This window comes from Porites lutea, chromosome 4 (assembly GCF_958299795.1).
Source record: "Porites lutea chromosome 4, jaPorLute2.1, whole genome shotgun sequence".
Classification (NCBI taxonomy): Eukaryota; Metazoa; Cnidaria; class Anthozoa; order Scleractinia; family Poritidae; genus Porites; species Porites lutea.
The window spans coordinates 183,613-208,300 of NC_133204.1; the positions used below are offsets into that span (position 1 = coordinate 183,613).

The 24,688-nt window shown below is 38.3% G+C and overlaps 2 protein-coding genes across 2 annotated transcripts; both read right to left on the reverse strand.

Moving 5' to 3' along the window:
• Positions 1 to 443: 443 nt before the first annotated feature.
• On the reverse strand, positions 444 to 10,241 carry LOC140933093 (bone morphogenetic protein 1 homolog; the record flags this gene model as incomplete). The annotated part of the gene is made up of 4 exons (XM_073382609.1): positions 444 to 802; positions 2,708 to 2,972; positions 6,083 to 6,448; positions 9,875 to 10,241. Coding segments are annotated over 4 exons (1,062 nt in total), but the record flags the coding sequence as incomplete, so codon positions are not given.
• Positions 10,242 to 18,774: 8,533 nt separating this feature from the next.
• Positions 18,775 to 24,263, reverse strand: LOC140934929 (zinc metalloproteinase nas-4-like). Its single transcript, XM_073384484.1, has 6 exons — positions 23,806 to 24,263; positions 22,431 to 22,554; positions 20,948 to 21,039; positions 20,268 to 20,351; positions 19,316 to 19,452; positions 18,775 to 18,909 (listed from the first exon to the last, which is right to left on the reverse strand). Exons 1-6 carry the CDS (start codon positions 24,011 to 24,013, stop codon positions 18,835 to 18,837), a joined length of 720 nt encoding a protein of 239 aa, XP_073240585.1. The 5' UTR covers positions 24,014 to 24,263; the 3' UTR covers positions 18,775 to 18,834.
• Positions 24,264 to 24,688: the final 425 nt, after the last annotated feature.

Below are 24,688 nucleotides of genomic sequence, written 5' to 3' on the forward strand. Positions count from 1 at the left end.
ATGATATAACATTCATCGTTTTTCATTCAAAGTTAATTTTTTCGGTAAAATTCTCGCGCTGTTTGGTTCAGGTTCATCGGGAGTGTTATTAGGTGTCATTTAAAGGCTTTTGAGAATTTTTAATTGTGGGAAGAGTGGTTTTCAAAAATCCAGTTATACATATAATAGATGTATAAACAAATTAGCTCGACGGTTAATGTTTTCTTTTACTAACTAAGGAATAGGCCATTTCCGAGTTCCCTCGGGCCTCTGTTTCAAAACGAGGGTAGGTGCTCAGCCTTTTATATGGAAATCATTTTTCATTCTCATGCAAATAAAACTCATTTTCACAAGAAAGGTTGTGCACCTAGCCTCATTTGGCCTATTACGAGTAAAAGTAGATAATCCCATTACTTTTCTTCTTGAAGAAAAAAAGATACATTCAAATAAACTAAACATTCATTTGAGTTTAATGAAACTAAAATTTCATTCCAAAAAAATAATGAGAGGGAAAGGGTCAAGTCAATGTTATTTTCTTGGTGTTTCATTTTTGTAACATCAATTTTAATTTGCTTGAAATAATTGAACTTCTAACAAAAATACATCAAAGTACAGTTTATATAATACTCGAAAAGCCTTTTTAGCGAGTTGGTCATAATAAAAAAATTCATATCTCGATAAAAGAAACTCCATCGATGAAAGTTCAAGGGTTAAGTTTAAGTGTACAACATTTAAAAGTTCTAACTAGGTTTGGCCAATTTACGTCTCCCACTTGAAAAGCACCAAAGGCAAGATGGTAAGAATTTCAAAGAAGATGATAAATCTGAAAATAAAGTAAAAAATAAGGCAGGTTTGACCGCTAGCTGGATATATAATTGTTACACTAAGTACCCAGGGAACAATTTACTGTTTTAATTCCCAACACAGGAGAGTATACGTATATAAAGTATATGTATAATACAGTGGAATCTCGACCGATAACACGAACTCGGATAACTCGAATTCTCCGCTAATTCGACCTAAATTTCCCTTCCCTTGATCAGAATTTCACTAAAATTTACCCCGATAAATGGAATTCCCCGCGAAATTCGAACTGTTTTTCGTTTCCCTTCAGAGTTTGAGTTACCGGGTTCTGCTGTTATGTCATTTTACAAATGCATGACAAGAAGAAAAGAATCTAATCTCCCTAAGGGTTGATTTCCAATGTCGCGTAATTTTTACGTGCGTACGTGAGTAAAATTTACGTTTGCAACTAAAATAGAGGCAATGCATGAAAGGTCGCTCATAAGCGTAAAAGTTGAACCTCGCCCAACTTCTCGTTTAAGCTCAGCAATTTTTATATTGCCTCTGTTTTATTTACGTGATTAAAATTTACGTGCGTTAAGGCGCGTAGCCCAAAACGCGTCAGTGAAAATCAACCTTAACATCAGCTGGGCGCTTTTTTTTACAGTCAATTCCCTTTTGGAGGTTGAGTTAGATTGATCGAAGAAGAGTACGCCAAAGGTTCTGATAAAAATCTTTGTACAGAAAAATACGTGATTTCTAGAGTTCATTCCATTTATTTTTATTCCGGAATACCTTCAATCGAACTCAACCGAACTTATCGAACTCAATCGAACTTAGTTTCCTCATTACCGAGAGTCTGCAATAGCGGGATTCTACTTCATGCCAACTTCTATAATTTATTTTTGCCGGTGATTCAGATGCTATCCGTATTATTGGGGCGTCCCTAAGGCGAGTGTACTGAGCTAAATCCAAGTCGAAAAGAATTTGGGGCTATTCGGCTTTTATATCAAAACATAAAAAGCCCATGATGCAGAGACAGTATTTTTGCTTTCAAAAGGTCTTTTTCAACAGAGAATTATCGCGGGTGCGAGATTACAAAATTTTGCGACTTGGTTCATAGCATCAGAAAGAAACGGAAGCTTTTGATAAATAAATGTGAAGGTTGTTCTTTATATGTTGTAGCGCTAGGCGAATCCCGGGGGTACCCCTGTAAGTAAGTCATGTGACATATGGAGTAATAACCATGTGCGAAGTAATGATTCAGAGACTGGTTTTGCGTGCAGATTAAAGATGCGTTTATTCTCTTGACGCCGAGTCAAGTTCTGGGAAACCATCAAGACAGCGAAAGCCACCAAGTCGACGGAACTTAGGTGACTGATTAATCTGACATATGGCGTAATAACCATGTGCAAAGTAATGATTTAGAGAGTGGTTTTGTGTGCAGATTAAAGATGTGTTGTTCTCTTAACGCCGAGATTGAACTGATAGTTATGGCGTTACAATAAGATTTATTATATGTACATTTGTTTTAAGGTTTGTTTATCAGAGTGTAAACGCACTTTGCCTACCAGGTAGTTTACAAGCACTCCACTCAAATAATATAAAACAAATAACGAAAATAGAACATGACGGGATTAGAAAACACAATAGGCACGACGCAGCAGAGGATTATAACAACGGACAACCGAGAAAAAATCCAGCAAGCGTCCATGGCGTTGATCGCACATGAGACCGCAAGATTGCGAGACTGAGGCGGTGATCACTCGGCCACGCTGAAACCAGTGTTTTACTTTTTTTGAGATTGATTTTGAGGCCAGTCTTCTACCTTTTTGGGATTAATTATAATAGTTATTTAAAATTGGTAAATAAAACATAGTTTGTCTGTGAGAATGGGGCTAAAGACGACGCCCCGATTAGATCCTGTATTCCGATCTTAACTTACCTAATTTTTGGGCAAACTGCCGATGACACACAACAAGACGGCTTTCCCTCGCTAGTCACGCAACAGTATTTTAATTGTTTATTGTCATTCGGGCGAGGACAGTAGTCTCTTATACCTGAGCCTCGATCTGTGCACCGTTTTCCGCCTGAGTGACAACAGTTAGGACCATTGTGATAGCAACACACACTGGGTGATTTGTTGGGACTTACGTTAATCTTGCCTGGACATTTTAACGGATACTTCCGAACCGCTGGACAAGAATCACCTGCAAAAGTAAGGAGAAAGTTTCCTTATGTTTGTCAATAATCAATGAAAGCGCACATGTGGGCTTAGCCAGCAGTTTTAAAAAGCACTAAAAAGAAATCAAGCAAGACACAGGCAACATTGGGACCAAAGGTACTTTGGTTACCAAATGTAAATAATCATTCAGTATTAGATAGAACAGGAAAATATAACAGCAAAGAGAAAACCAGGTAAACAGAAGTCATAAAACGACGAAACTAGCAAACATAATGAGTACATAAAACCCGGCATTACCCAGGGTGGGCGTACTGGGTCCCGCGAACCTGAATTTAAACGAGAGTGAACGCTTTCTACCAGGTTTAGCAAATGGCTTAATTAGTTTTAAAAAATAGCGATTAAAATCGTGGAGAAAATTAACTAGATAAGATTAATTAATATTACAAGACTTTTATAAAGCTTTGACAGAAAAGTATCACCAACAACTGTTGCCACTCTCTTATAAATGTGTCAGGTATCACCTTGGTTAATTGTCAGTCTCCTAAAGACAATCGCAAGTAAGATGAAAAGCCATATGTTGTAGACGTGTTGTTGTGGCCAACTAATGCAATTTATTTGCTTTGTGTATAAGATATTTTTTGAAAAAATAAAGTGACGGTTAGGTTTATGGTCGAGTGCCAGATTGGAATATCGAGCCAGTTAATAGGTTCCTAAAACCCTCATTCTTTCCGGCTAATCAGCGACGAGACTTAAAAATCTCTAAACTAAAAGAGATCAATTCCGATACATTAAAATTCAAACTTGGCTGCGTCGCTTGGGGGAATAAAACAAAAGAAATCATCTTGAGGCTCAGCAATGAATAGTACATTTCTCTTGTTTTTTCCCCAACGCCTCGGAGCCAAATATGAATCTCAATATCTCGAAAATGATCCATTGGCAACAATACTTAACTCAAGAACGCAAATTAGAGTGCATGGAAAAGGGAAAAACAAGCAGAAAAAAGCAAAACAAAAAACAGAAACAAAAGAAATTATCAGGAAGCCTCGTGTAATCTTTCTACCAAACTTCATGTTGAGCTCTTTGAGGTCACAACTGTTTTGCCATGTTGCGGTAAGTATCCTCCAAAACTGTCCACAAATATAAGCAGTTGTATCCAAAACAATACTTGGTCCTCTGAGTTTTTTTCTTTGAATCGCGTCGGAGTGAGACAGGGGTGCCCGCTCTCCCCGTAACTCCTCATTCTATGCGCAGAGGCCTTGGGCAATACCGTTAGGAAGGATGAAAACATTCGTGGCATTAATATAGCCAACGTTGAGTGCAAACTCTCACAATATGCCGCTGATACAACAATCATTCTAGAAGGATGTGAGTCCCCCTTTTCCAGAACCCTTTATTTACTTGACACTTTCGCAATCTCTTCTGGATTGAAAATCAACTATGAGAAAACCGAGGCTCCCCGGATGGGTTCATGCAGAGATGGAGATTTTCCTGTTCCTTCGAATAAAAGGATCACTTGAGCGAAGATCAAAGTCTACGCCCTCCGCAACATCAATTTGCGTGACAAAATTGAATAAATGAAAAAAATCCTGAGCAGTTGCTCAGTTAGAAGACTGACTTCTTCTTGGTAAATTTGCAATACCAAAATCTCTTGTTGTATCAAAAATTGTTTACCTGCTGTCATCTTTACCAACACCTCAAGGTGTAATCAAGGAGCCATTAATTCTCTATTATATGATTTCCTCTGAGACAGCAAAAGTGATAAAATTAAGAGGAATTTAAAAGGAGGGCTAAAAATGATAGACCTTCAGAGCTCTAATGAACCTTACAAATTAAATGGCTAAAAGGCTATCTAGGTGACAATAATCAGGGGAAGTGGAATCCTTTGTTGATTAAATTATAGCGAAGACAACTTAAATTTCCTTTCCTCCCAGTTTTGGCTTAACTCCCTCACATGAATTGATAACAAACCCTTCTTTTATAAGTGACAGTTTCATGCAGGAGTGAAAATGTTTTAAAGGATTTGCTTGACAGTTCAAATCAATAATTTGCTAAGCTACACTACTGTCATTACCAAATACAATATATAGACGAACTATCTAGAGTACTGTAAAGTAGTTTCTGCTCCAGTTAAACACTTGAGGAAAAAATGTTCCTCCAATCAAAACCTCACTCCCTTGGAAAAAAACAATGATAAACCCCTCCTCTTCCGAGAAAGTTTGCATAACAAACTTATCAGATCATTGTTAAAAGAAAGACTTCCTCGCGAGTGAAAAGCCTGCCCTGGGAAAGTGGCTGTCTCAAGAGGATATTTTTTCACATGAACAAGTGAACTGGAAAAACACCTATCAGCTGCCATTTCTTCGTGCTACGGAGAAAACTAAGATTATTTCAGTTTAATTTCTGCATAGAAGAATAGCTACAAACGACTTCCTTCTTAAGATAGGCAAAAATGAAAGTAAAACATACTCATTTTCTTTTTTGTGCTGATTCCCCAGATACCCTCGCGCATCTTTTTTGGGACTGTAGATCAACTCAGACTTTTTGGAATAATATTTCGCAGTGGATGTCTGAAAATCTTGATCTGGCAAATATCACTCCCTTCTCGCCGGCTATTTGCCTCGGCTTAATTGACAATATATCCAGTCTACTCCTACACCACTTTCTCCGTATCGCTAGACACTATATATATATCTATATATTTGCAAACTACGGAATACCCTTCCTGAGCTACAAATGTGCACTCAGTTATACGCCCCATGGAAATTGAAAAACAGATTGCTTTCGACAAAAATAACTTAGCCTCCTTTAGGAAGAAATGGGCTACTTTCAAAGAATGTCTCTCAGAAAAATATCCTCCAAAATAACGGCTGCCACGTACGATTTTCGACGTTCTTTAGACGAGGATTTCGTTCGATTTGAAAGCTATTTGGAAGCCGAAATTTGGTGAGTAACTTCTCTCTGTATGAACTTTCTGTTAACAGAGGAAAAAATATAACTTTTTGAAACGAAATCACAAGTGATTATCTAAAGTACACAGTAATGGTTTGAACACTCCTCCTCTTATTGAATTCGGTAAGTGGAGTTTAATTTAAAGGTCCTTTCTTTAACCGATTGTAAACATTACAAACATCTTACCTTTTATTGCAGAAGACTTGAACATCGCTAAGAAGCCAAAGCTCGTAATTTTACCATCCGATCTGAATCTGACCCAAAGATATCTTCCACTTGAATACAGAATGACAGATGGCTTCATATTAGTTCCACATAATCTAGTCAGTAAATGATCGCTTGAGTCGTTCCCATCCCTTACTTCAAGAAAGTCGCATCTGCAAGCATCACAACTTTGAATAGACATTGGAGCAATTTCCAGTGCTATACGAGTGTTGGGAGGAGTAGTAATTTGCCAAATACAGTCCATATTGTTAGAATAATTACGAGACGAGAACTCTGGGCTGTGTATATCCCCGACTCTGGAATTAATTTGAGTAAAATTTCTGCAAACTGAAGAAAAATTAAGAGATAGGAGATTTAGTCTTTGGCACTCATTGCAAATGGTAGGAAACCTTAGAACCTTAAGTGGCTATCATAATCATCATCATCACAATCAGCATCATCATCATCATTATAATAATAATAACCATCATCGCAATCATTACCATTATCATCATAATAATTTTAAAAAAAAACAAATCGCTGGGAGAGGTTTTACACAGCTACAATAAAATTTTCAAGTGAAAAATTAAAAAAAAAAAGACAACATAAGTTTGAGTTATAAAACATCAGTAACATTTAGTAACGTATTGTGCGTGCATTGTTAGCTTATTTAAACAATACTTTTTTCCGGATTGAGCCAGATTACGTGTTCAAGCAAGAGTAGTCATAGAGGGTCATTTTACCCCTCTTTGGTGGATAGGTAAGGATAGTTTAGGGATAGTCTATGACATCAACCACTGTTTTGACCTAGGGAAAAATGCGTTTCTCCATACTAATTAAGTGCCCAGTCAGTGCCTCGCTAGCTACAATGAGGGACAAAAGTGTTTACACACTTCCGTAAAATGGCCCCTTTTTGCATAGTGGATATACTTATCCCCTTCCCCTGTCTACCCCAACCCCTTCCCCCCAAAATCAATGTTGAATTTTGGACCCTCAAGTCTTTTTTTTACTTCAGACAACATTGATTCGGGGGGTCGGGGGATTTACGGCGTTTAAAAGGAATGAAATAATAAATGAATTAAATGTTTGTTAAAAGCACCCGTTTTAAATAAGTGTGTCAACTACTTTTGTCCCTGATTGTCTGAAATATGTATCTGTGTTTTCCGGCTAAATTTTCCGGCTAAATTAATAAGGAGTTTCAACGGTTAACCACGAGAATACATATCGACATTAAGAGGTCATAACAGACTAATGTTACTTTCCGTTTGCCGAAACGTGGTTAACCGTTGTAACACGAAAGAAGCAGTGTTTTCCTCAGTTTGAGCTGTCGTTTTCTTTGAGAGTCAAATACCAGTTCACGTTTCAAAGCTCTCTTTTCATTTTCTCTGCCGACAATACACAAAAACACAGGGTTTCGCTTGAGAAATGCAGTCGAAATACACAGACATATGCGCTTATGTCACGCTATTTGCGTTGCGTTATCATGTCACACAGGGTGTCACGAGGTGGGATTGAAAGTAATTGTTTTCGTGTACACTTGCAATGTTTGCTACGCTGTCCTTAGTTTTTTATTGAATTGGCCATGAATTTACCTTCACTTTTCCGTAGTTTCGATATTGAACGCAGTGACGGCCGATCCTCACTAACGCTCCATATTTCCGTGGCGGGCCAGTGACTATCCCCACTACGTGTCAATCCTTACCCTATCCGTGATTGTTTAGGCCTTAACAATATGATAAAGTGAAGAACGAGAATTATCCACTTTATTAAAAATATTTTCAGTACGCACCCCCTTGAAATTCATCAAAAGTTGTACATAGGCGCGAGTTTCAGCGTCAGTTTTTAGCTTGTAAACCATATCGACGTTAATTCTGGATATCGCAGCCCTTTTATTACGTCATCGCGTAATTCGAATTGGCCCTATAATTCGGTCGTCAATAAGTCTATGTCACCACCACAACCAACAACATAATTATGTCATTGATTCCTTTAATTTCAGTTAAAATCAGTGTCATACACGGCTCAACTTGTGTGCAGTAGCACAATTTTGCATTCAGACAATGAGGGACAAAAGTGTTGACACACTTCCGTAAAATGGCCCCTTTTTGCATAGTGGATATACTTATCCCCTTCCCCTGTCTACCCCAACCCCTTCCCCCCAAAAATCAATGTTGAATTTTGGACCTTCAAGTCTTTTTTTTACTTCAGACAATATTGATTCGGGGGGTCGGGGGATTTACGGCGTTTAAAAGGAATGAAATAATAAATGAATTAAATGTTTGTTAAAAGCACCCGTTTTAAATAAGTGTGTCAACTACTTTTGTCCCTGATTGTAGGTAAAAATGCGTTCCTCCATCTAATAACTGTCTTCCTGCATACTAATTCGGTATAGGTTTACTAATGAGCGTTTCTCTACTGCAATAGGCACAATAGGCTTTCCTAGATTTTCCCGTTAAGTAGCTTGAGCCCGGCTTACTGGAACGTCTCTTAATAGGAAAATAGGAGCCATCATCTAGCAACGAGAGAAACGGCTTATGTCTTCTTAATGCCCCTAGGTTTTGCCACATCTCACCTCTTCTTCGTTGTCTGCATTGGCTTCCTGTTAAAGCCAGGATACAATTTAAGATACTGCTTATTACGTTCAGGGCAATTCACGGCCTTGCTCCTAAATATCTTACGCGATTTACTAAAATTTAAATCGTCCTTATGTAACCTTAGATCTTCAGGTAGTATTTTACTTTCTATGCCAGCTGTTCGATCGAATACGTTAGGTGATAGAGCTCTTATGGTAGCAGCGCCAACGCTCTGGAACTCCCTTTTGAAGAGAACTTCGTGCGATGACTAATGTGAACAGTTTTAAGGCGCATATTAAGACTTATCTTTTTAGAACTTTATATTGGTGAGCAATTTTATTTTCAGTTCTTACTTGCATGCAAATATATTCTTTTTATTGTTATTTTTTTTAAATGCATTATCTTTTGTTTGTTTCTTGTAAAGTAACACAGTTGTAATGGGCAGCTGATCATTCTCATGTTAAGCTGCGCACAATAAGTTCATAAATTATTATTTATTTATTATTAATTGGCCTTTGTACGAGTTAAGATTGTGTTTCCTGGAGCGGATGTATTCATGAGGACTGAGAAAGTGAGGGTGAAGGGAGCAACACTGAAACGACCAGTGACCAAGTTGTGCTTATTAGAAGCAGTTAACGATGAATAGGAGATGAACTTTGAAGAACATTGTACGAACCTGAACGAATGTTCTGATTATCTATTGTTGAATTTATGAACCCTCGTTTAGCTGAGGGTTCATAGGGGGCGAAATATTATGAATTAAATCGGTTGCCCATGACAACGCATCCCCTGGATTCCCTTAGGATAGGATTGACAAGCGAGCGGGTGATTTTAAAATTCAGTTTTCTCTTGCAGTCGAGAAGAACTGAAGATTTGTGAATAGAACTGGAAAAGGAGAAACAAATTCACGTTAGTGTATGTAGGTGTTTTTCGAGATCTTTTTTTCTTTGGAGCGAATTTTTCATAGGATACTTGGTTTTTCCTTTTAGCGAGTCGATCTATCTATTGAAGTGCCTCAAATCCATGTAGAAGAGAGAAGGGACCGAGCTGATATCGACGCGTGAATAAAAGTTGAATTGAAAGTAAACTGAAATCTGTCTAGTGAATACTCAAGAACCGGGAGCTGGCGACAACACCACTCTCTTGAACACAAACGCACCAGAAAATCATCAGGCGTCATAAACTAATTGAGAATTACTACCTGCTCCTGGGAGAACTGAAGAGAAGGAAGCTGTGAATCCTGTAAAGCTGTTGCCATGATCGGATTTAAAGACGATCGACAGCGTCTGCTGGCTTGAAAAGAAAGGCCCCGGCAAAACGCTACCGCAAAACTTTCCAAGAGAGGTTTGTTTTGGTCCAGTGTAATCAAAAACCTCTACATAGTCACATTTGCAGTCAATACAGTTCTCCAAGTGAAAGGTTTTAAATGAAAGTTGAACGTGCACATGGGAGCCTGGAATTGTTATCGTCCAGTTGCAACTAGTATTGTCTGGATATAGTAAAGAACCATGTGGCTTGGGACTTTGTAAATTCCCGGAACTGTTGGTGAAACGATAGATATCAGGGCACCCTATTGAAAAAGAGAAAAAACAAAATGACCATGATTAAAGCTACAGTTTTTTTGCTAGGCAAAAAAGTCCTTGTCCCGCTCACACACACTAATAATAATAATAGTAATTATAATATTAACAATTATTAAAATTGTAATAATAAAATGTTAGCTTACAAATTTCAAAGACTAAAAACTTTGTTTTTTCCTTCAGTCACCTTTCTAGGATTAATCCATAGTCTACTTCGTTTCACTGAGCGGTAATATAACAGGACTTACAAAATCCTTTTTTAAATACGAGTAACCTCAATAACACTGTTTTGTCTTGAAACTTACATTGCGTTGAAACGCATTCCACTAGATAGAGAGCTGAAAAAAGAAACATACGAGGGAGGTAAAAATTCACAAATATTCTATACATAGTAAGCATTCCCGTGTATGCATATACGGGATAGACTGAAGTAATGGTCACGGAGTAATCAGCAAATCCCTTGGAATTCTCACAAGACTGAGACACTTTGTTCCCTCTGGTACTTTACTTAGCATACCTAGCCAATGTTTGAAAACGTGCCTCCAAAAGGCCCAGAATATTTGCACAGAAACCTGGAGATAGCTAGGTTTCTGGTGGCTGCGGTGCGAATTTTCATAGGGGGCTTGCTGTCTTGATTGGTCTCATCGTTAGGCTCAGTACCTGAGTTAACTTGCCATGGGGTGGGAAGGGGCCTCCATGTATATCCCTAGAGGGAAGGGTGTTGCAAAAGCGTGGTATGGTCAGTTTGTCTCTTTGGAGAATCAGTTCACTGATCATGTGTCTGCTTCAAGCTTTTCATGCCAAATTCTTTAAATGTTTCGGGCCGGGGGGGGAATGTGGCCTTGAATTCTCTGCTTATGTCTAGCTTAAGTCTCAAGCTGTCGCTGTCATGTAGAGCCTTAAAGCAGCTAGAGATGGCTAAGTTGAGAGTTTCTTTTTGATGGACTTGAATATTTCTTTGCTAATCAGGAACTAAGAAGAGAGTGACCTTAGAAGGCTTATGGTTAAGAGCTGAGTTTCTTTAGAATATTTACTTTTTTAAGTCAAGTTAGGCTGTGTGGCCTAGAGTTGTCAGCTGGTGCGGTTTTCATAAATTCAGCTAGATATATAAATCTTTAATCCAGCCCTACAAAACTTATGGTACTGCTGTATGGGACCTGGAAGCCGCTAAAACAAACTTTGACAATGTATTAATTGACTGAATTGAGCCAAAACGCGCGCTTTGTTTAATTCACCGACTTTGTTCCACACACATCTCATGCGATACTGTTATTCAACCTATATAATATCCTCCCGCTTAACTTTCAATACTGCTGGTCAGTTTGTACTATTATGCATGCCTTCAGCTAACAACTGTTCGCCGGAAGCTTTTTCTAACTTATTTATTGAACCTTCGAAGTGCATTACTAGAGCTACAACACTAGGTTGTAGTCTAGTGGTCTTTACATTAAATATTCCAGGACAAATCATTTAAAATATTCATTTTCTAGATTTGGTGCAAGAATTTGGAACAGTATTCCTCTAAGTATCAGAGTACCTCGATCCTAAACACAAATTTAAAACTTCTTCACATCAGCTCCTTTTATATATTTTAGAATTGGAGGATACTTATATTGACACACCTACTTTAATTAATAAACTATAAGATATGAAATGTAAAATAAGTTTGTCATTTTATAACGCTGTACTGTAACAACTTCAGTCCATCTTCTTGTGTCATTTATAAAGATATTCCTTTCCCTGTGTTCTGCTTAATTTCTCCCTAGTAAATTACTTTATGTTTTCCTCTGCCCGCCTCGATTAGCTAAGCTATTTGAGAGCAGAGGATGTTTGTGTTTTAATCTGATTTAATTTAATTTGTAACTTCTTTGAAGATTAATATTAAACTTCAAACTTCACTTCACTAAAAATCTGTAAAGGCGGTTCCTTGATATAATTAGTTCCTAAAAACCCACCCATTAAACGTGTGTAAGGACTCTACAATTATCGTAAATGATAGACAGGGAATCTTTCCGACATATTAGGAGTATTAGATTGCTCCGTATGTTGTAGAAATATTTGTACCCGTTTAATTGCACAGGCAATCTAACGTGCGTAGGACCTTTTTGGAGACAATGATAGAAACAAGGAGGAAGTAGATGAAGAGGAATAAGCCGATAAAGCACCCGGAAGGGAGAGGGGCATGGAGCACGCTCAGACGAAGAATCACCGAAAAAGCGTCTAAAATTCACTATGTCATCTTTCACCATCCAAGGGAGGCAGCACAGAGGGAATCTGACGTTGAGTCAAGATAACTCTAGCTGGAGATAAAGAGAAAGTAAGAAGAACCTACCGTGGATACCCGCAAGCAATGCTAATTAAAAATAAACCCACTGTCAGATCAACAACAGCAGTTACAGCTGGTCATACAACAAAAGCATCAGCAGCAAGCAGCCAGGAAGGGAAACTGACACAAGTAGTTTTCTGAACTCTTACAAAAGGGGCAATAATTTTGATCGCAGGAGTAGTTGTTGCTTTCTTTGTAAACTTGTAAACTTGTAAACTCAGGGTAATTTAACTTCTTTTTCTGAAATTTTTCTTATATAATTTAAATCAAGGAAGTTTTTGAGGTAAAAGATCTTTTGTGCGCCTTGGAAATTAGATCAGAGATGATGTTTTCATTATTGCACTCATATGTGTTGGACGTAATATATCACCGACGAGTGCAAGGGTTTCATCAGGGGTTCCACACACCGAGAAACAGATGAAAGCACGAGGCCGTGTTTCGAGGTGATTGGAAACCCTGATGAAACCCGAAACACGAGTTTTTGATATGGTTTCTCAAAGCATCTTTTGTCGTATTGTTGTAATACATTTTTGTATTGTATACTATTGTTTACAAAATTAGTATCGAAATTATTCAAAGTTGGCCTGGTTGTGGTGAGATGGATGCAAGTACAGCTAACTCCTGTTTTAGAGTTCCAAGAACAGTCAAAGAAGATCAGTCTGCTTTAGTCAGTGTTGCTAGACCTAGTGGCACGAAGAACAAACATAAGTGGATGGTGGAAATTCTTCGTGAATGGCAAAGGACGAGAACATTGAAACCTCCGGATTTAGAAGTTGGAAACGTTTTCAAAGATTACGATTTTCACCACGTGTGTTCTGTCTAGGACAATCTGTTGCCTAGTCCCGAGGCCTCATTATTGTGCGCTGCCGATGCGTTTCGGGTCACGTGGTCCGAGAAAGTTTCTCGGCCGCTCGTCTCGGATACGTCACCGAAATAAATTGACCGAGAAGAAGGAAGGCCTGAAAAGACGCCGTACAGGGACTAGTCAAGAAAATCTGGAGGACATGGATGCTTTTATCGTTCAACTACTGGTCCTGCTAAATTTATCCAGGAGGTCGCAAATAAGAAGGGCGGCCGCTGTCCTCCATGAACGTTGCATGATATCGTATGTAGAAAGAGTAATGTAGTAAGTTGATGACAATAAACGGCAATGTTGATATTTTTGGTTTTGTTATTGTAATTTTGATATGAGCACACGCGTGTTTTGATATCAAAACACGGCGTGTTTTCATCTGGTGTTTCATTGAGTATCAAAGACTCATCCACCTGATCAAAATAGACATCATTTATTACCTGGTCACTTCATGAATCATTAATGAGTTTGAGAAATGCATTTGAATACTGCTATTCGCTTGTCTTCTTTGTTGACCTTGAATTCTGGTGGTTCATTTCAAAAACGAAATTCCAAACATTCTGCCCCAGGAAACAACGCACTCAGTCCCTATCCACCACAGTGTGTGTCCCTACGGGCCTCTTGAATTATATAAAGCATTGAAATGCGAGGAGTTCAAAAAAGGTTTTTTTCAAAGAAGGCTAAGTATCGTCTGTACGATAATTTCTCTCCGTCAAATCTCTACGAAAAAGAATCATTTTTTATTCATTACACATTAAGCTCGCTTTTTGAAAAACCTTGTTCTGAAAAATGCAGACTGTATTCCTTTTTAGCAAAATTTGTTCTCAATTGAATTACAGCAGCAACCATATATTATGAAGAAGAACCTGGAAATAGGATCTCGATGCTAAAACTGGAGAGAAATACAAAAATTAAAAAAAACTCATAATTCAATATTCTGAAACAAATTGTTACCGAAGAGCCATTTGTCATGAGCCGGAACTGAACACGTGGTGTACTGTTTGTTTTGGAAGTACAACTTGCCAATTAACATGCCTTCCCCTGTTCTCTAGACAGTTCACCGCATATCCTTCAAATTATGTATTGATTGAATTTAGATTTATCGGCTATGCTTGAATCAAAAGACAAACCTGCTATTAATAATGTTATCATTATTTTACAAACGAGAGCACTGGGATGGACTTTATATCGGCGTTTACTTTCATGTGCGATCGCTAGCACCGTATTAATCGTGGCTCAGTATTTGCTTTAAGGGAGATAAACTACTTTACTCAAGCAAAATCAGGGAATCAGTAAAAAAATATGAAAAGATTTACTTTATACACTTGAATATAATGTTGTGTTAGTTGCTATGTAAACTCGAACACACAGCACACCACCTTTTACCAGTAGCTTCATCACAACTCGGAGTTGGCAGGGCAGCTCAACCTAAGAAGCAATATTAAGTAGCCCCAATAGACAGGCGTACTTACCTATAAAATATATTATCATTGCGGTCGTAGGAATAAAATTTTTCCGAGTCCATTCAGGATCAAAATTATACGAAGCATCGGGATTGAGCCAAAGTTTCTTGCTTACTTGAAAGTAGACATATAAAGTGTACGTCACGCAAAATCTTCATTGATCTCAGACTTGCTTATGCAAATCAACCAAACAAGGAAACACGTTGACAGGTGTTTTAACCACACCGCTCAGGCCATTGAAGAATTGAAACGGGGTCAATCGAACGGATCGACAAACACGTCAAATGTCAAAGGAATCAACAAGACTGGTTGATTTAAGCGAAAAAAACTCTTGTCACTTGCCACGACCATTTTGCAGACTTTAAAAAGTTTTTCAAAAGCTGGGGACAAATTGCTATGCAAAGTTATGGAGAAGATTGTTTCTGCAAAAAGAAAATTAAAATTGAATGAGTCTGAGTTTATTTATAATGCACATTGACCGTGAGTAATACCTCAACGCACTATATTTTTTTTGCCGGCTTCAATTTTTTTCTGACAGCACGATGTTTCCACAAAGAAAGGAGACTCTACCTTTTTAAGTTAAAGCAAAATTCTATTTGCCATTGCTTATCTTTACCGATACTGGTATATAGGGTTTGTTTTGAACTTAATTTTTCATATTCTCTTTTCAAGTATAATTCCTGGCTATAAAGAAATTATAGTTAGGTAAAGATTCATCGTATATCAAGCACAACACGGCTAAACAAAACAAACAAAAAAGAAAGTAAGACTTGTTGGACACTGAACGTCGCACTCAAGTTCAAAAGCCAGTAAATTCCCGTCTTGTAAACTTTGCCAATTGTGTAGGAGGGTTAGCTGAAAAAAGATAATAGGGCCATTTATACGAGGAAAAATAAGACGCGTCTTACATAAGACGCGAACTGTACCATTTATACGAGCATGTCTTATCTAATAAGACGCGTCTTAGCTAAGCCGCGTCTTATTTTAGACGAAATGTGCCGTTTATACGGAAAGTTCGCGTCTTATTTAAGACGCGTCTTATTTTTCCTCGTATAAATGGCCCTAATGAGTATATCTTCGGAATCTATAAATTAAAATGCATTGAATTTTAATTTTCCCATGGATTCACCAGATTTTTTGTTTCTTTCAAGGATTCCTAAAAATGTACAGGGGCATAAAGCTCCCTTTGTTAATTGGCGCAAATTCATTTCTGTTTAAAGGCTTATATTTTGTGTGAGTTCAGCTAAATTACCCATCATCTGCCAAGAGATAAAACTTAAGTTTATTCGAGCACTGTCGTATGTCATTAACATACAATAAAAACGCAATGGGCCAAGGATAAATCCTTGGGGAACACCGCAACTTACGTTGGCTTTGTTTGATATGTGGGGTACCATGTGGGTCGATTAAATACGATTATTCAAATACAAGGAGAACCAGTCTTCTGATTTATAGTGCAGTGTGGTACTATGGCCAGTCATTGAATTCAAAACTCACCTCCAGCATAAAGAGGGATGCGAAATCTAACTCCCTCCAAACAATTATTTAAAACTATCCTTCTTGCCTTGAAGGGTCTAGAACTAAAGGATCGATTAATGGAACTGAGATTTGAAATTTTCGGTTCTGCGTAACCCTGTCAAGAACATATCACCAAAACATCATTGTAATTTCCTGTTTTAGGGGCTCGAGAAGATCTGTAAACCATTTAGGAAATTTAACTTCTTTTCAAATTCTAAACTGCAACCTGCAAATTACACCCTCCGGAATGAATCTCGAATCGATCTAACATAGATAGCCTTAAGGTAACTTTTATGAAGTAATGCAGAACAGAGAATGCATTGTTTTCGAGTGAACACGTGATACAGAACGGAGAATCCACGAGCCGTGCGCGTGTTTGTGAGTCCCGTGCTCATCCCGTCTTCAACCAATCGTCGGGTGGATTCATTTGTATCATTTGCATCATACGCGAATGGCTGTCGCATTAGCCTCCCACGCAGGCGTTTTAGGGGAGCTCGTTTTTCATCCCTCCCCACAAACACCTGCTCAGCCGGAAACATTCCTTTCCCATTGTTTTATTTGCGTGGTAAGCGACCAATAAACAGTTGTGCAATAAAGTGTTGACAGGCTAAACGCGACTAAAACGTGACCCTACAGTTACCGTTTTCGTTTTTTTCCTTCCTTCGTTAAGGTTATGAAGTGCATGGAGTATTCTAAAATTTGATTAAATCTTATTTTTGCCGCTCTGAATCTAACATTTATGGGAGGTTAGAAAATCTTTCCAGTGTTTCATGCAGATCGAGTGATTATCAGATTACCTTGCGGTCAATGTCAACTTTCCAGAATTTGAAAAGTACAATGTGATTGGCCAAGCATGGGAAAGGAATGTTGTCTTCCGTTGAGCAGGCGTTTGTGGGGAGGGATGAAAAACGAGCTCCCCTAAAAACGCTTGCGTGGGAGGCTACTGTCGCATGTTCCCGCTGGATGTTTTTTTCTTGCCTGCCGCTAAGAAAAAATAGCAATGCCGCAAAATTTATTGTCTTTGAGGCAAAATAATTCGGAAGCCTTCATAGGCGTACTATGAATCTTTTTTTTTCTTTTCTGAAAAGTAGACTTCCTAAGCTTTAAAAAAGCCGGACCAAATATGAATCTGTCTTTGAATATTCGTGGATGAATATGATTTTTCGAGGATTCTAAGTTCGCTTACAAGAACTCTAAATTTTACGCAAAATGACTTCTGCTCAACTTCAGACAAAAACACAAATTTCAATAGCTCAAAAAATATGCTATATTAAGTCGGGATTTCAAATTCTTTATGCAGTAGAACAGTTTAGTTCAATAGGTTCAAGGTAATTTTCGCTTATGCAATCGAATTGCGTTCAAACTATTTTTCGATAATTACGGTAATTTGTGACATTTCTAAGCAAATTGAACAGCGTGCGCGTATAGGTAAAATCTTTGCTCCTTGGCACTTAGCGATAGCTATAACTAGTAATAAATGTATTCACATGAATCCTGAAAATTACAAAAACTGTTAAATCATGAAAAAGTTTTTGCTACATGCAATCACATATTCGGAAAAAAACAGACGAAAAGGTCACGTCCTATGGCTTTGTGATTTTCACATTAATAGCGGTTTGCTAAAGTGAAACAGAATATCGCATCAATCAACGGCTGCTATTAACATGTAATTTCAGCTTCGAGTGTCAGGCATGCCAGGAAAAACAACACTCAAAAGTGGTTTATAAGAAAAAAAAAATGAATTTTTCCCCATTTTCCAATTCAACGAGTTTTTAAGCATACAAGGCAAAATTTTTGTCTTTATTGACTATTACGGTCAGATATCCACCAAGCTGAACAAAGCAGATTACATCACTAGAGTCGTACAGCCTGGCTGTAAGCATACATGTATCCTGCAGCATTATCCACGTAGGAGTAAATATTGGTGCTCAAAACCTCCATACCTTATTTTGTTCTATTTATGTAGGTTGAAACCGGCCTTATTATGTCACGTTATACTGAGTTATTGGGCCTTGTTTATTGTTCATTCCTCCTTTCGACTCCTTCTTAAATTACTTAAAAGAGTATCCATGGACCCGGTCCATAATAGGCGGTCCATGGATCCGGTCCAAAATGGGGTTTCCACTAACCCCAGTTCCATGTTTCGTCCTCACCCGGAGGGGAGCTTTGTGCGAAAGTTCTAGTTTAACCGCACCTTATATATTGCCGCGGGTTAGAGTCTATTGTTTTGCAATTAAGAATGCTATAATAGACAAACGGATTGGGAACTGGATAATGTTCTCCCAATAGAAAATAATTTCAAGAAAGTTTGGCACATACATCGCTGATCCATGGAATAAAGTATTGTGATAATATATCGTGATGCTTTCAGTTTTATTCCACTTAATGGCAGGCTTAATTTTACAAGCCAAAGAAGGCTGTCTAAAAGCAGCTATACATCTTGTTCATTTGACGAGCATCTCCGTTGCTCACTCTTTCTCTTTGACCAAACTCAATCTAAAACAAGAAAGGGTCTGTTAAGATCACTTTAATACATTCCCCGTTTTTCAAAAAGCACAGATGCTAGCTTCATGTGTATCTTGGATTTGACGGCCTAAGGAGTTGAACTCGGCAAGATAAGCATCATATAATCACTCGAAACTCTTCGGAGACACTCTGAAAAGTCTATAGTGACAAAACTATTTTCTACGACTGATGGTAAAGAGCAGTGACACAGTAAAGTCTTCGCCCGCGACATCTTATGAGGCAAACATGATAGACCGATAATTCTTGTATATTCATAGCAAAATATTAGAAAACCAGAGAAAGGGCCCGGAAAGGGCAAGAGTGAATATTTTAATAAGAAATAAGTAGAAATTTACCAGAAAGTATTTAGTCTAGTTAAGCCTTACAGCTGTCTTACCCCTTTCTTCCGTGGAAGCAAGGTTGGTTTGCCATTTTTACTGAAGAAGGTTTTACCGTAATGCATGAGAGAATCGTAGTCATATGGTTCACCCTGCGAATCAATGTACTTAACTTTCATGAAGTTAGATCCTCGACCTATAAGAAAATGGATATTATGATGTTACGCATCTCCATCTTCTCTATCTGGTAAACAGTATTTTGACAGAGTAAGGTAGGCAAGCTCCTCCTATTACCCAGAAAAAGCATCGTGGCATGAACTCCAATGCCGCGAGTGTACTATTTGAGTTCTTTTATGAGCTTTTATCACTTATTCAAAGCCGGAATTTCAAGTTTGTTTGAACAGCGACTGATTATGTTCGGCGGAGTATCTGAGTCATTAAGCACAATCTAAATACTACCCTTTTTACAAACGACAGACAAATTTAAATGTATTCTTTGAATTCATGTAGGATAATCTCTGAGGTGGGTTATTAGAGCAAAATATCCTATCTGCTACAAAAAATGTCTACAAAAATAGTTTCCTATATTACGTTATTTTAGGGGCGCAATATTAGTTGACCTAGATGTGCCCGTCTCCTTTCCATTCTTCATTCTTCCTTCTTTTTGTGACAAACTTATCAAAATATAATTATCTTAACTGTACTTAATCATGTATGGCAAACATTCTAGGACTCAAGCTCTGAAGTTTGTCTGTGATTTATCTTTTACTTTTTATAATGGAATGGAAAAAATAAAATGAAAAATGAAAATGAATTGAAAAAATGTCTTTGTTATCCCTCTAACGTGTGCTTGTATCTGCCTATCGTATTAATGTTCTAAAATTTTCATACGAAGTTTGCGGGGATATCAATAGGGTAAAAACAAAAGGGTGGGCGCTATCAAAATATATGGAAGTCGAAACCCCTGCATCTACCAGGTAATCTGCAAGTGGAAAGAAATCTAAGGATGACCTTGTTGGATGTTATACCACAACACTCGCACAAATTTGTCCCGATCAGGCCGTGACTGCTCGTGAAAGAAGCCAAGAGCATGACCTGCAGAAGAAAAAAACAACAAACCGTTTAAAGTTAAAAATAAATGTGGTAAGGAACTAGCTGTTAAGGTCTTAATGTGAAGTCATTTAGGACGAGATTAATAAACGAGGACGCTGTTTTTTAAGTCTCCTACTGGAGATGGGACCGCCATTTCTACGCGGTCAACAGAGCACGCGTAGGTCAGGCTGTTTGCGGGGCAACACCAGTACCGTCATTTCTAAGTTAAAAACCCTGAGTATTGGTCCAGTCCAGGGGATCAAACCTGCGACCTCCCGCTCTGCAATTAAGCTCTCTTTCAACGATATACAAGGGCTCCATAGTAACCTAATAGACCTGTACTTTCTGTGAGTTCTTTTATTTGTCAATGCCAAAATTTCAAGTTTTTTTACTTGAAATCGGTACAACGAATGACTATGTTCGAGTAGCCACATAAGATGAAAACTTGGGCTTAATAATAATAAATAATAATGATACATTTATAGTGCCCAATTTTCCATAAAAATGTTCAAATGCGCATGACAGTTAATAATACTTGGTAAGTTCCTCAGTCATTTCTTTGAGCATAAATAATCAGTCTTTGTTCGTATGCCTCCCACCTATTTCATGAGCCACAGTTCCCATGTGCCAACAACCTGTAGCAAGACTAACGTACTGTTGTCTTCCTTGATATCCAACTTCGGCTGAGCAGCTATTAAAAAGTGGAAAAATAAATAATATTGCAATAAAATAAGCTGGAAACACAAGGAAACATGCGTTATGAAATAAAATCGTGTGAAGTTCGTTCCCAAGTGTCAGCCCAGCTGCCAGAGCGTTGGTCTGATTACGAGCGAAAAGTTAAAAAAATATATGCTGACTTTTCTTATGACCTTGTTCAGTTCAAATGATAGTTTTGACTCCTTTTACTTAATAGTTCAATTGGAGGCCGTACATTTAGGTGTCCAATGATGGACTATTTGATTTGTGCTTCAGCTGATGAAGTAGTTTAGTTCTCGTTATGATCACGTCCGATTTAAACTCTCGAGTTTGTCCTAATGCCGTTACCTGCTGCAAAATTTACTGAATTAGCCGAAGTTGTTGTTTTTTTTTCTAGAAAAGCACTTATAGAGAGAAGCAAGCAAGCCAAAACTAACACCGTTTTGCCATTTAGCTAAAGAGATAAACCCAATCGATGGCACTTAAATAAAAGGAAAATCAAGAAAAATTTTCTTGAATGAAACAACGGACTTCATGAGATCCGAAGTCCGATTACATCTTCTTACTCCTTCACGTATCAACTTGATGGAGGGTTATGAAGCGCGGTAAAATGATTAACTATGAGGAAAAATGCACTCTGATTGAGCCAATCACAAAGCCATTGCTAATACAATTCACTTATTTTAACGTTTCAGTATTGTATGTATCTCGCTTATAGATCTCATGAGCATAACAAGCAGTTCCAGATATGCAACCAAGTCTGAGAATATCTTTAAATTAGACTGATACCAGGGGTGTAGCCAGCCCATACACCTGTAGGCCCGCGCCTACAAATTTTTGGTTTGATCACTCTGCCGCCCGTAATAAATTATGCGTCGTTGGGGTGATCTAAAAAGCTTAAGAGCTCAAAGTGTTGGTGAGGTCAGTGCGTACTATTCTCACTGGGGGCCGACACGCACAAACGCTCCCTGTGCTCGTGAGACCCGTGCACTTAAATTCCGGCGCATCTGTGGATCCGCGAGGGAACTCGTTGTGTATATATTTTTGAGTTTAGTATAAACTGGCCTTTTTTCATGCTGTTTATTCCTCTCTTCGTTAAAACGGACACCAGACACCTAGTTTGTCGCCCCACCCACCTCCCTGCAGCGATGGGACTCTCTGACGCCTTTAGCTCCGGTCCCTTCCCGCCTCCGGCCTCACCTCTTCCCATAACTTATCCCAACCTTGGGGCGTTGGGGAGTAGGCGCTCCCAGGGAGAATAAATTAATAGTCATGTGTGCAATTTTCAGGATATGTGGAAGAGAAAGTCAGCTAGGCCTACAACTAGTCGAAAAGCTGGCTACGCCCCTGGATACTAAATGAATAACTACTTAAAACTTCACATACCCAGTTCCAAAACGGAAAGTCACGTATCCAGACTCATTAGTTCTTTCCTTAAACTTGATACAGGTTTTGCTTGACCATTCCTTGATAGCTGCTGCAATAGCTGCTTTTGCTTCAACTTCCCTTGCTATATTAAAGACGCTAAGAGTAAATATGACGTTACGTCTTTCTTTTCTAACACCGATTAGATTTTTGATATTCAATTACGTTAAATATTTAGGGGTTATCTAAATGGCTAATTTACCAGTCACCCGTGAGCTTTGCGTTCATGTCAATAACAGGTATTATTATTCATTCAAAGTTTTTCACCGTTTCTGATTGGCACCGATCCCCGGCTAATTCTTCATAACAAACCGGCGCTGTCCAAATTTGGAAGATGCGAGTAATATGCCGTCCACTCGATGGTATATTTGAATGGAAACGAGGATGATCAATGGTATATTCGAATGGAAACGAGGATGATTAATGGTATATTTGATTGGAAATGAGGCTACATGAACAACATACCTCGATCAACCTCGTTTCCAGGCGGGCCAACTGGCTGTTTATTCCCGAGTGAACTAAAAAAAATGACGTTCACGGCTGATTCGAAGATCTTTAATCAGATAATTGCCAATAGCACAGGCTAACCGAACCGTATGGTCTTAAACACGGGCAAAGACGGGACTTCCTGGTGCAGGAAGTGTTAAGAGATAATTCACTAGGAAAGGGCAAAGCGACTTAATTATACTGGATCTTATAAAAAAGTGAAAGATCCATTGGTGTTCTTCGCCCTTACAGTGATGACCAATTGAGTTCGTAATGAAAAGACAAACTTGTGGATCTCTGATAGTTGTTACAGACAGTCAAATCTTAGAACAGATTCAACAGTCGCAACTCCCCTTGTGGTTTGAGATTGGGCGCACGAGAGTCTGATATGCACTTTCTTTAACTTTGGGTAGAGAAGCGTGAATGTTGTGTTGTAAGACAGTAAAAATACGATTTGCCTTAAACTTCTTATCTACTTCCTCACACTGCTTGCGCCAGTTCAGCGAACTCGATACATGTAAACCAAGTTGCATATGCAGCCTATGAAACCTGGCGCTTTCGATAAAGGTATTACATAAATTATACGTGAAGTCAGATTGATTCCTTTTAACCCTTTTAACGTTATACGTAAGAAAGTCTATTACGAAGAAAGCTTATTAAGAACTTAGAAATATTTTGAACGAATAATAAGACAATTATTGAATTCGGCTTTTGTATGATGTGTAGAATTGGTAGATCTCGGAGGCTGTTATCCACCTCGGCCTTCGTTTCAGTGGATAATAGTCTCCTTGATCTGCATAATTGTTCGTATCATACTCAGCCTCATGGAATAATTGCTAAGCATTTCTACCAAGAACCCAGTCGATGGTATATGGCACCACCCCATTTGGCCAGCGGAACAGGAAGTGAGCACCACGCGTCTCAGATCCACCGAGAATTTGAAGTCTCTGCTCGTTCGATAATATCATGTCACCTTCAAAGAGATTATTTTCTGAGGGGAGAAAAAGATTGGGAATATTGTTAACACACAAAACGCTGCACCAACGTTCACTTCTCATTTACTATAGCTACAGAGGACTAGAATAAATTTAATAAACTTTGTTTGCACTTTTTTGTTGCACTGGATCGTCAAAAATAACCGAGGGTTAGCTGCAAATGCTGTGTTGCTAAATCTAAGCTTAATTAAAATATAAACAGTTTTTTAATCGACTTGTAACTTAATGAGAACTAGCTATAAAGTATTTAATTAATTCCTGCAGTCTTTAAGAAATGACTGGTTAATGTATCCGATAACAGAGATTCCCCCAACATTACCCGTTTCTCCTTGCCTGTCACTTTTCTTAATGTATGTTGAAATTTGACCCCTTAGTATTAGTACAACTAAGTTAAAGGGCTTTTTCAAAGGACATTTACTAGGTTTTGAGAACGAAAACAAATAAAAACAATAGAAAAGTATGTTGAATCACAGAGAATAACATGGTCATGCCAAGATTACAAACCTTCAGGATTAAAGGAAAAGATTCCTCCCACCGATAACGACAGAATTATGAACCAGAACATCGCAGCAGCCGCAGAAGATCGCCAGGAAACCTGCTTCAATGAAATCAGCTGCAAAGTGAAGCTTCGTCAGGTTCCAAACCGTTATTTATCGTGTAATAAGCGCCGAGGGCCGTTGTTACACGAGTATGAAAAGGAATACTATTTGCTAATCACCACTCAACTAAAGCGGAGCT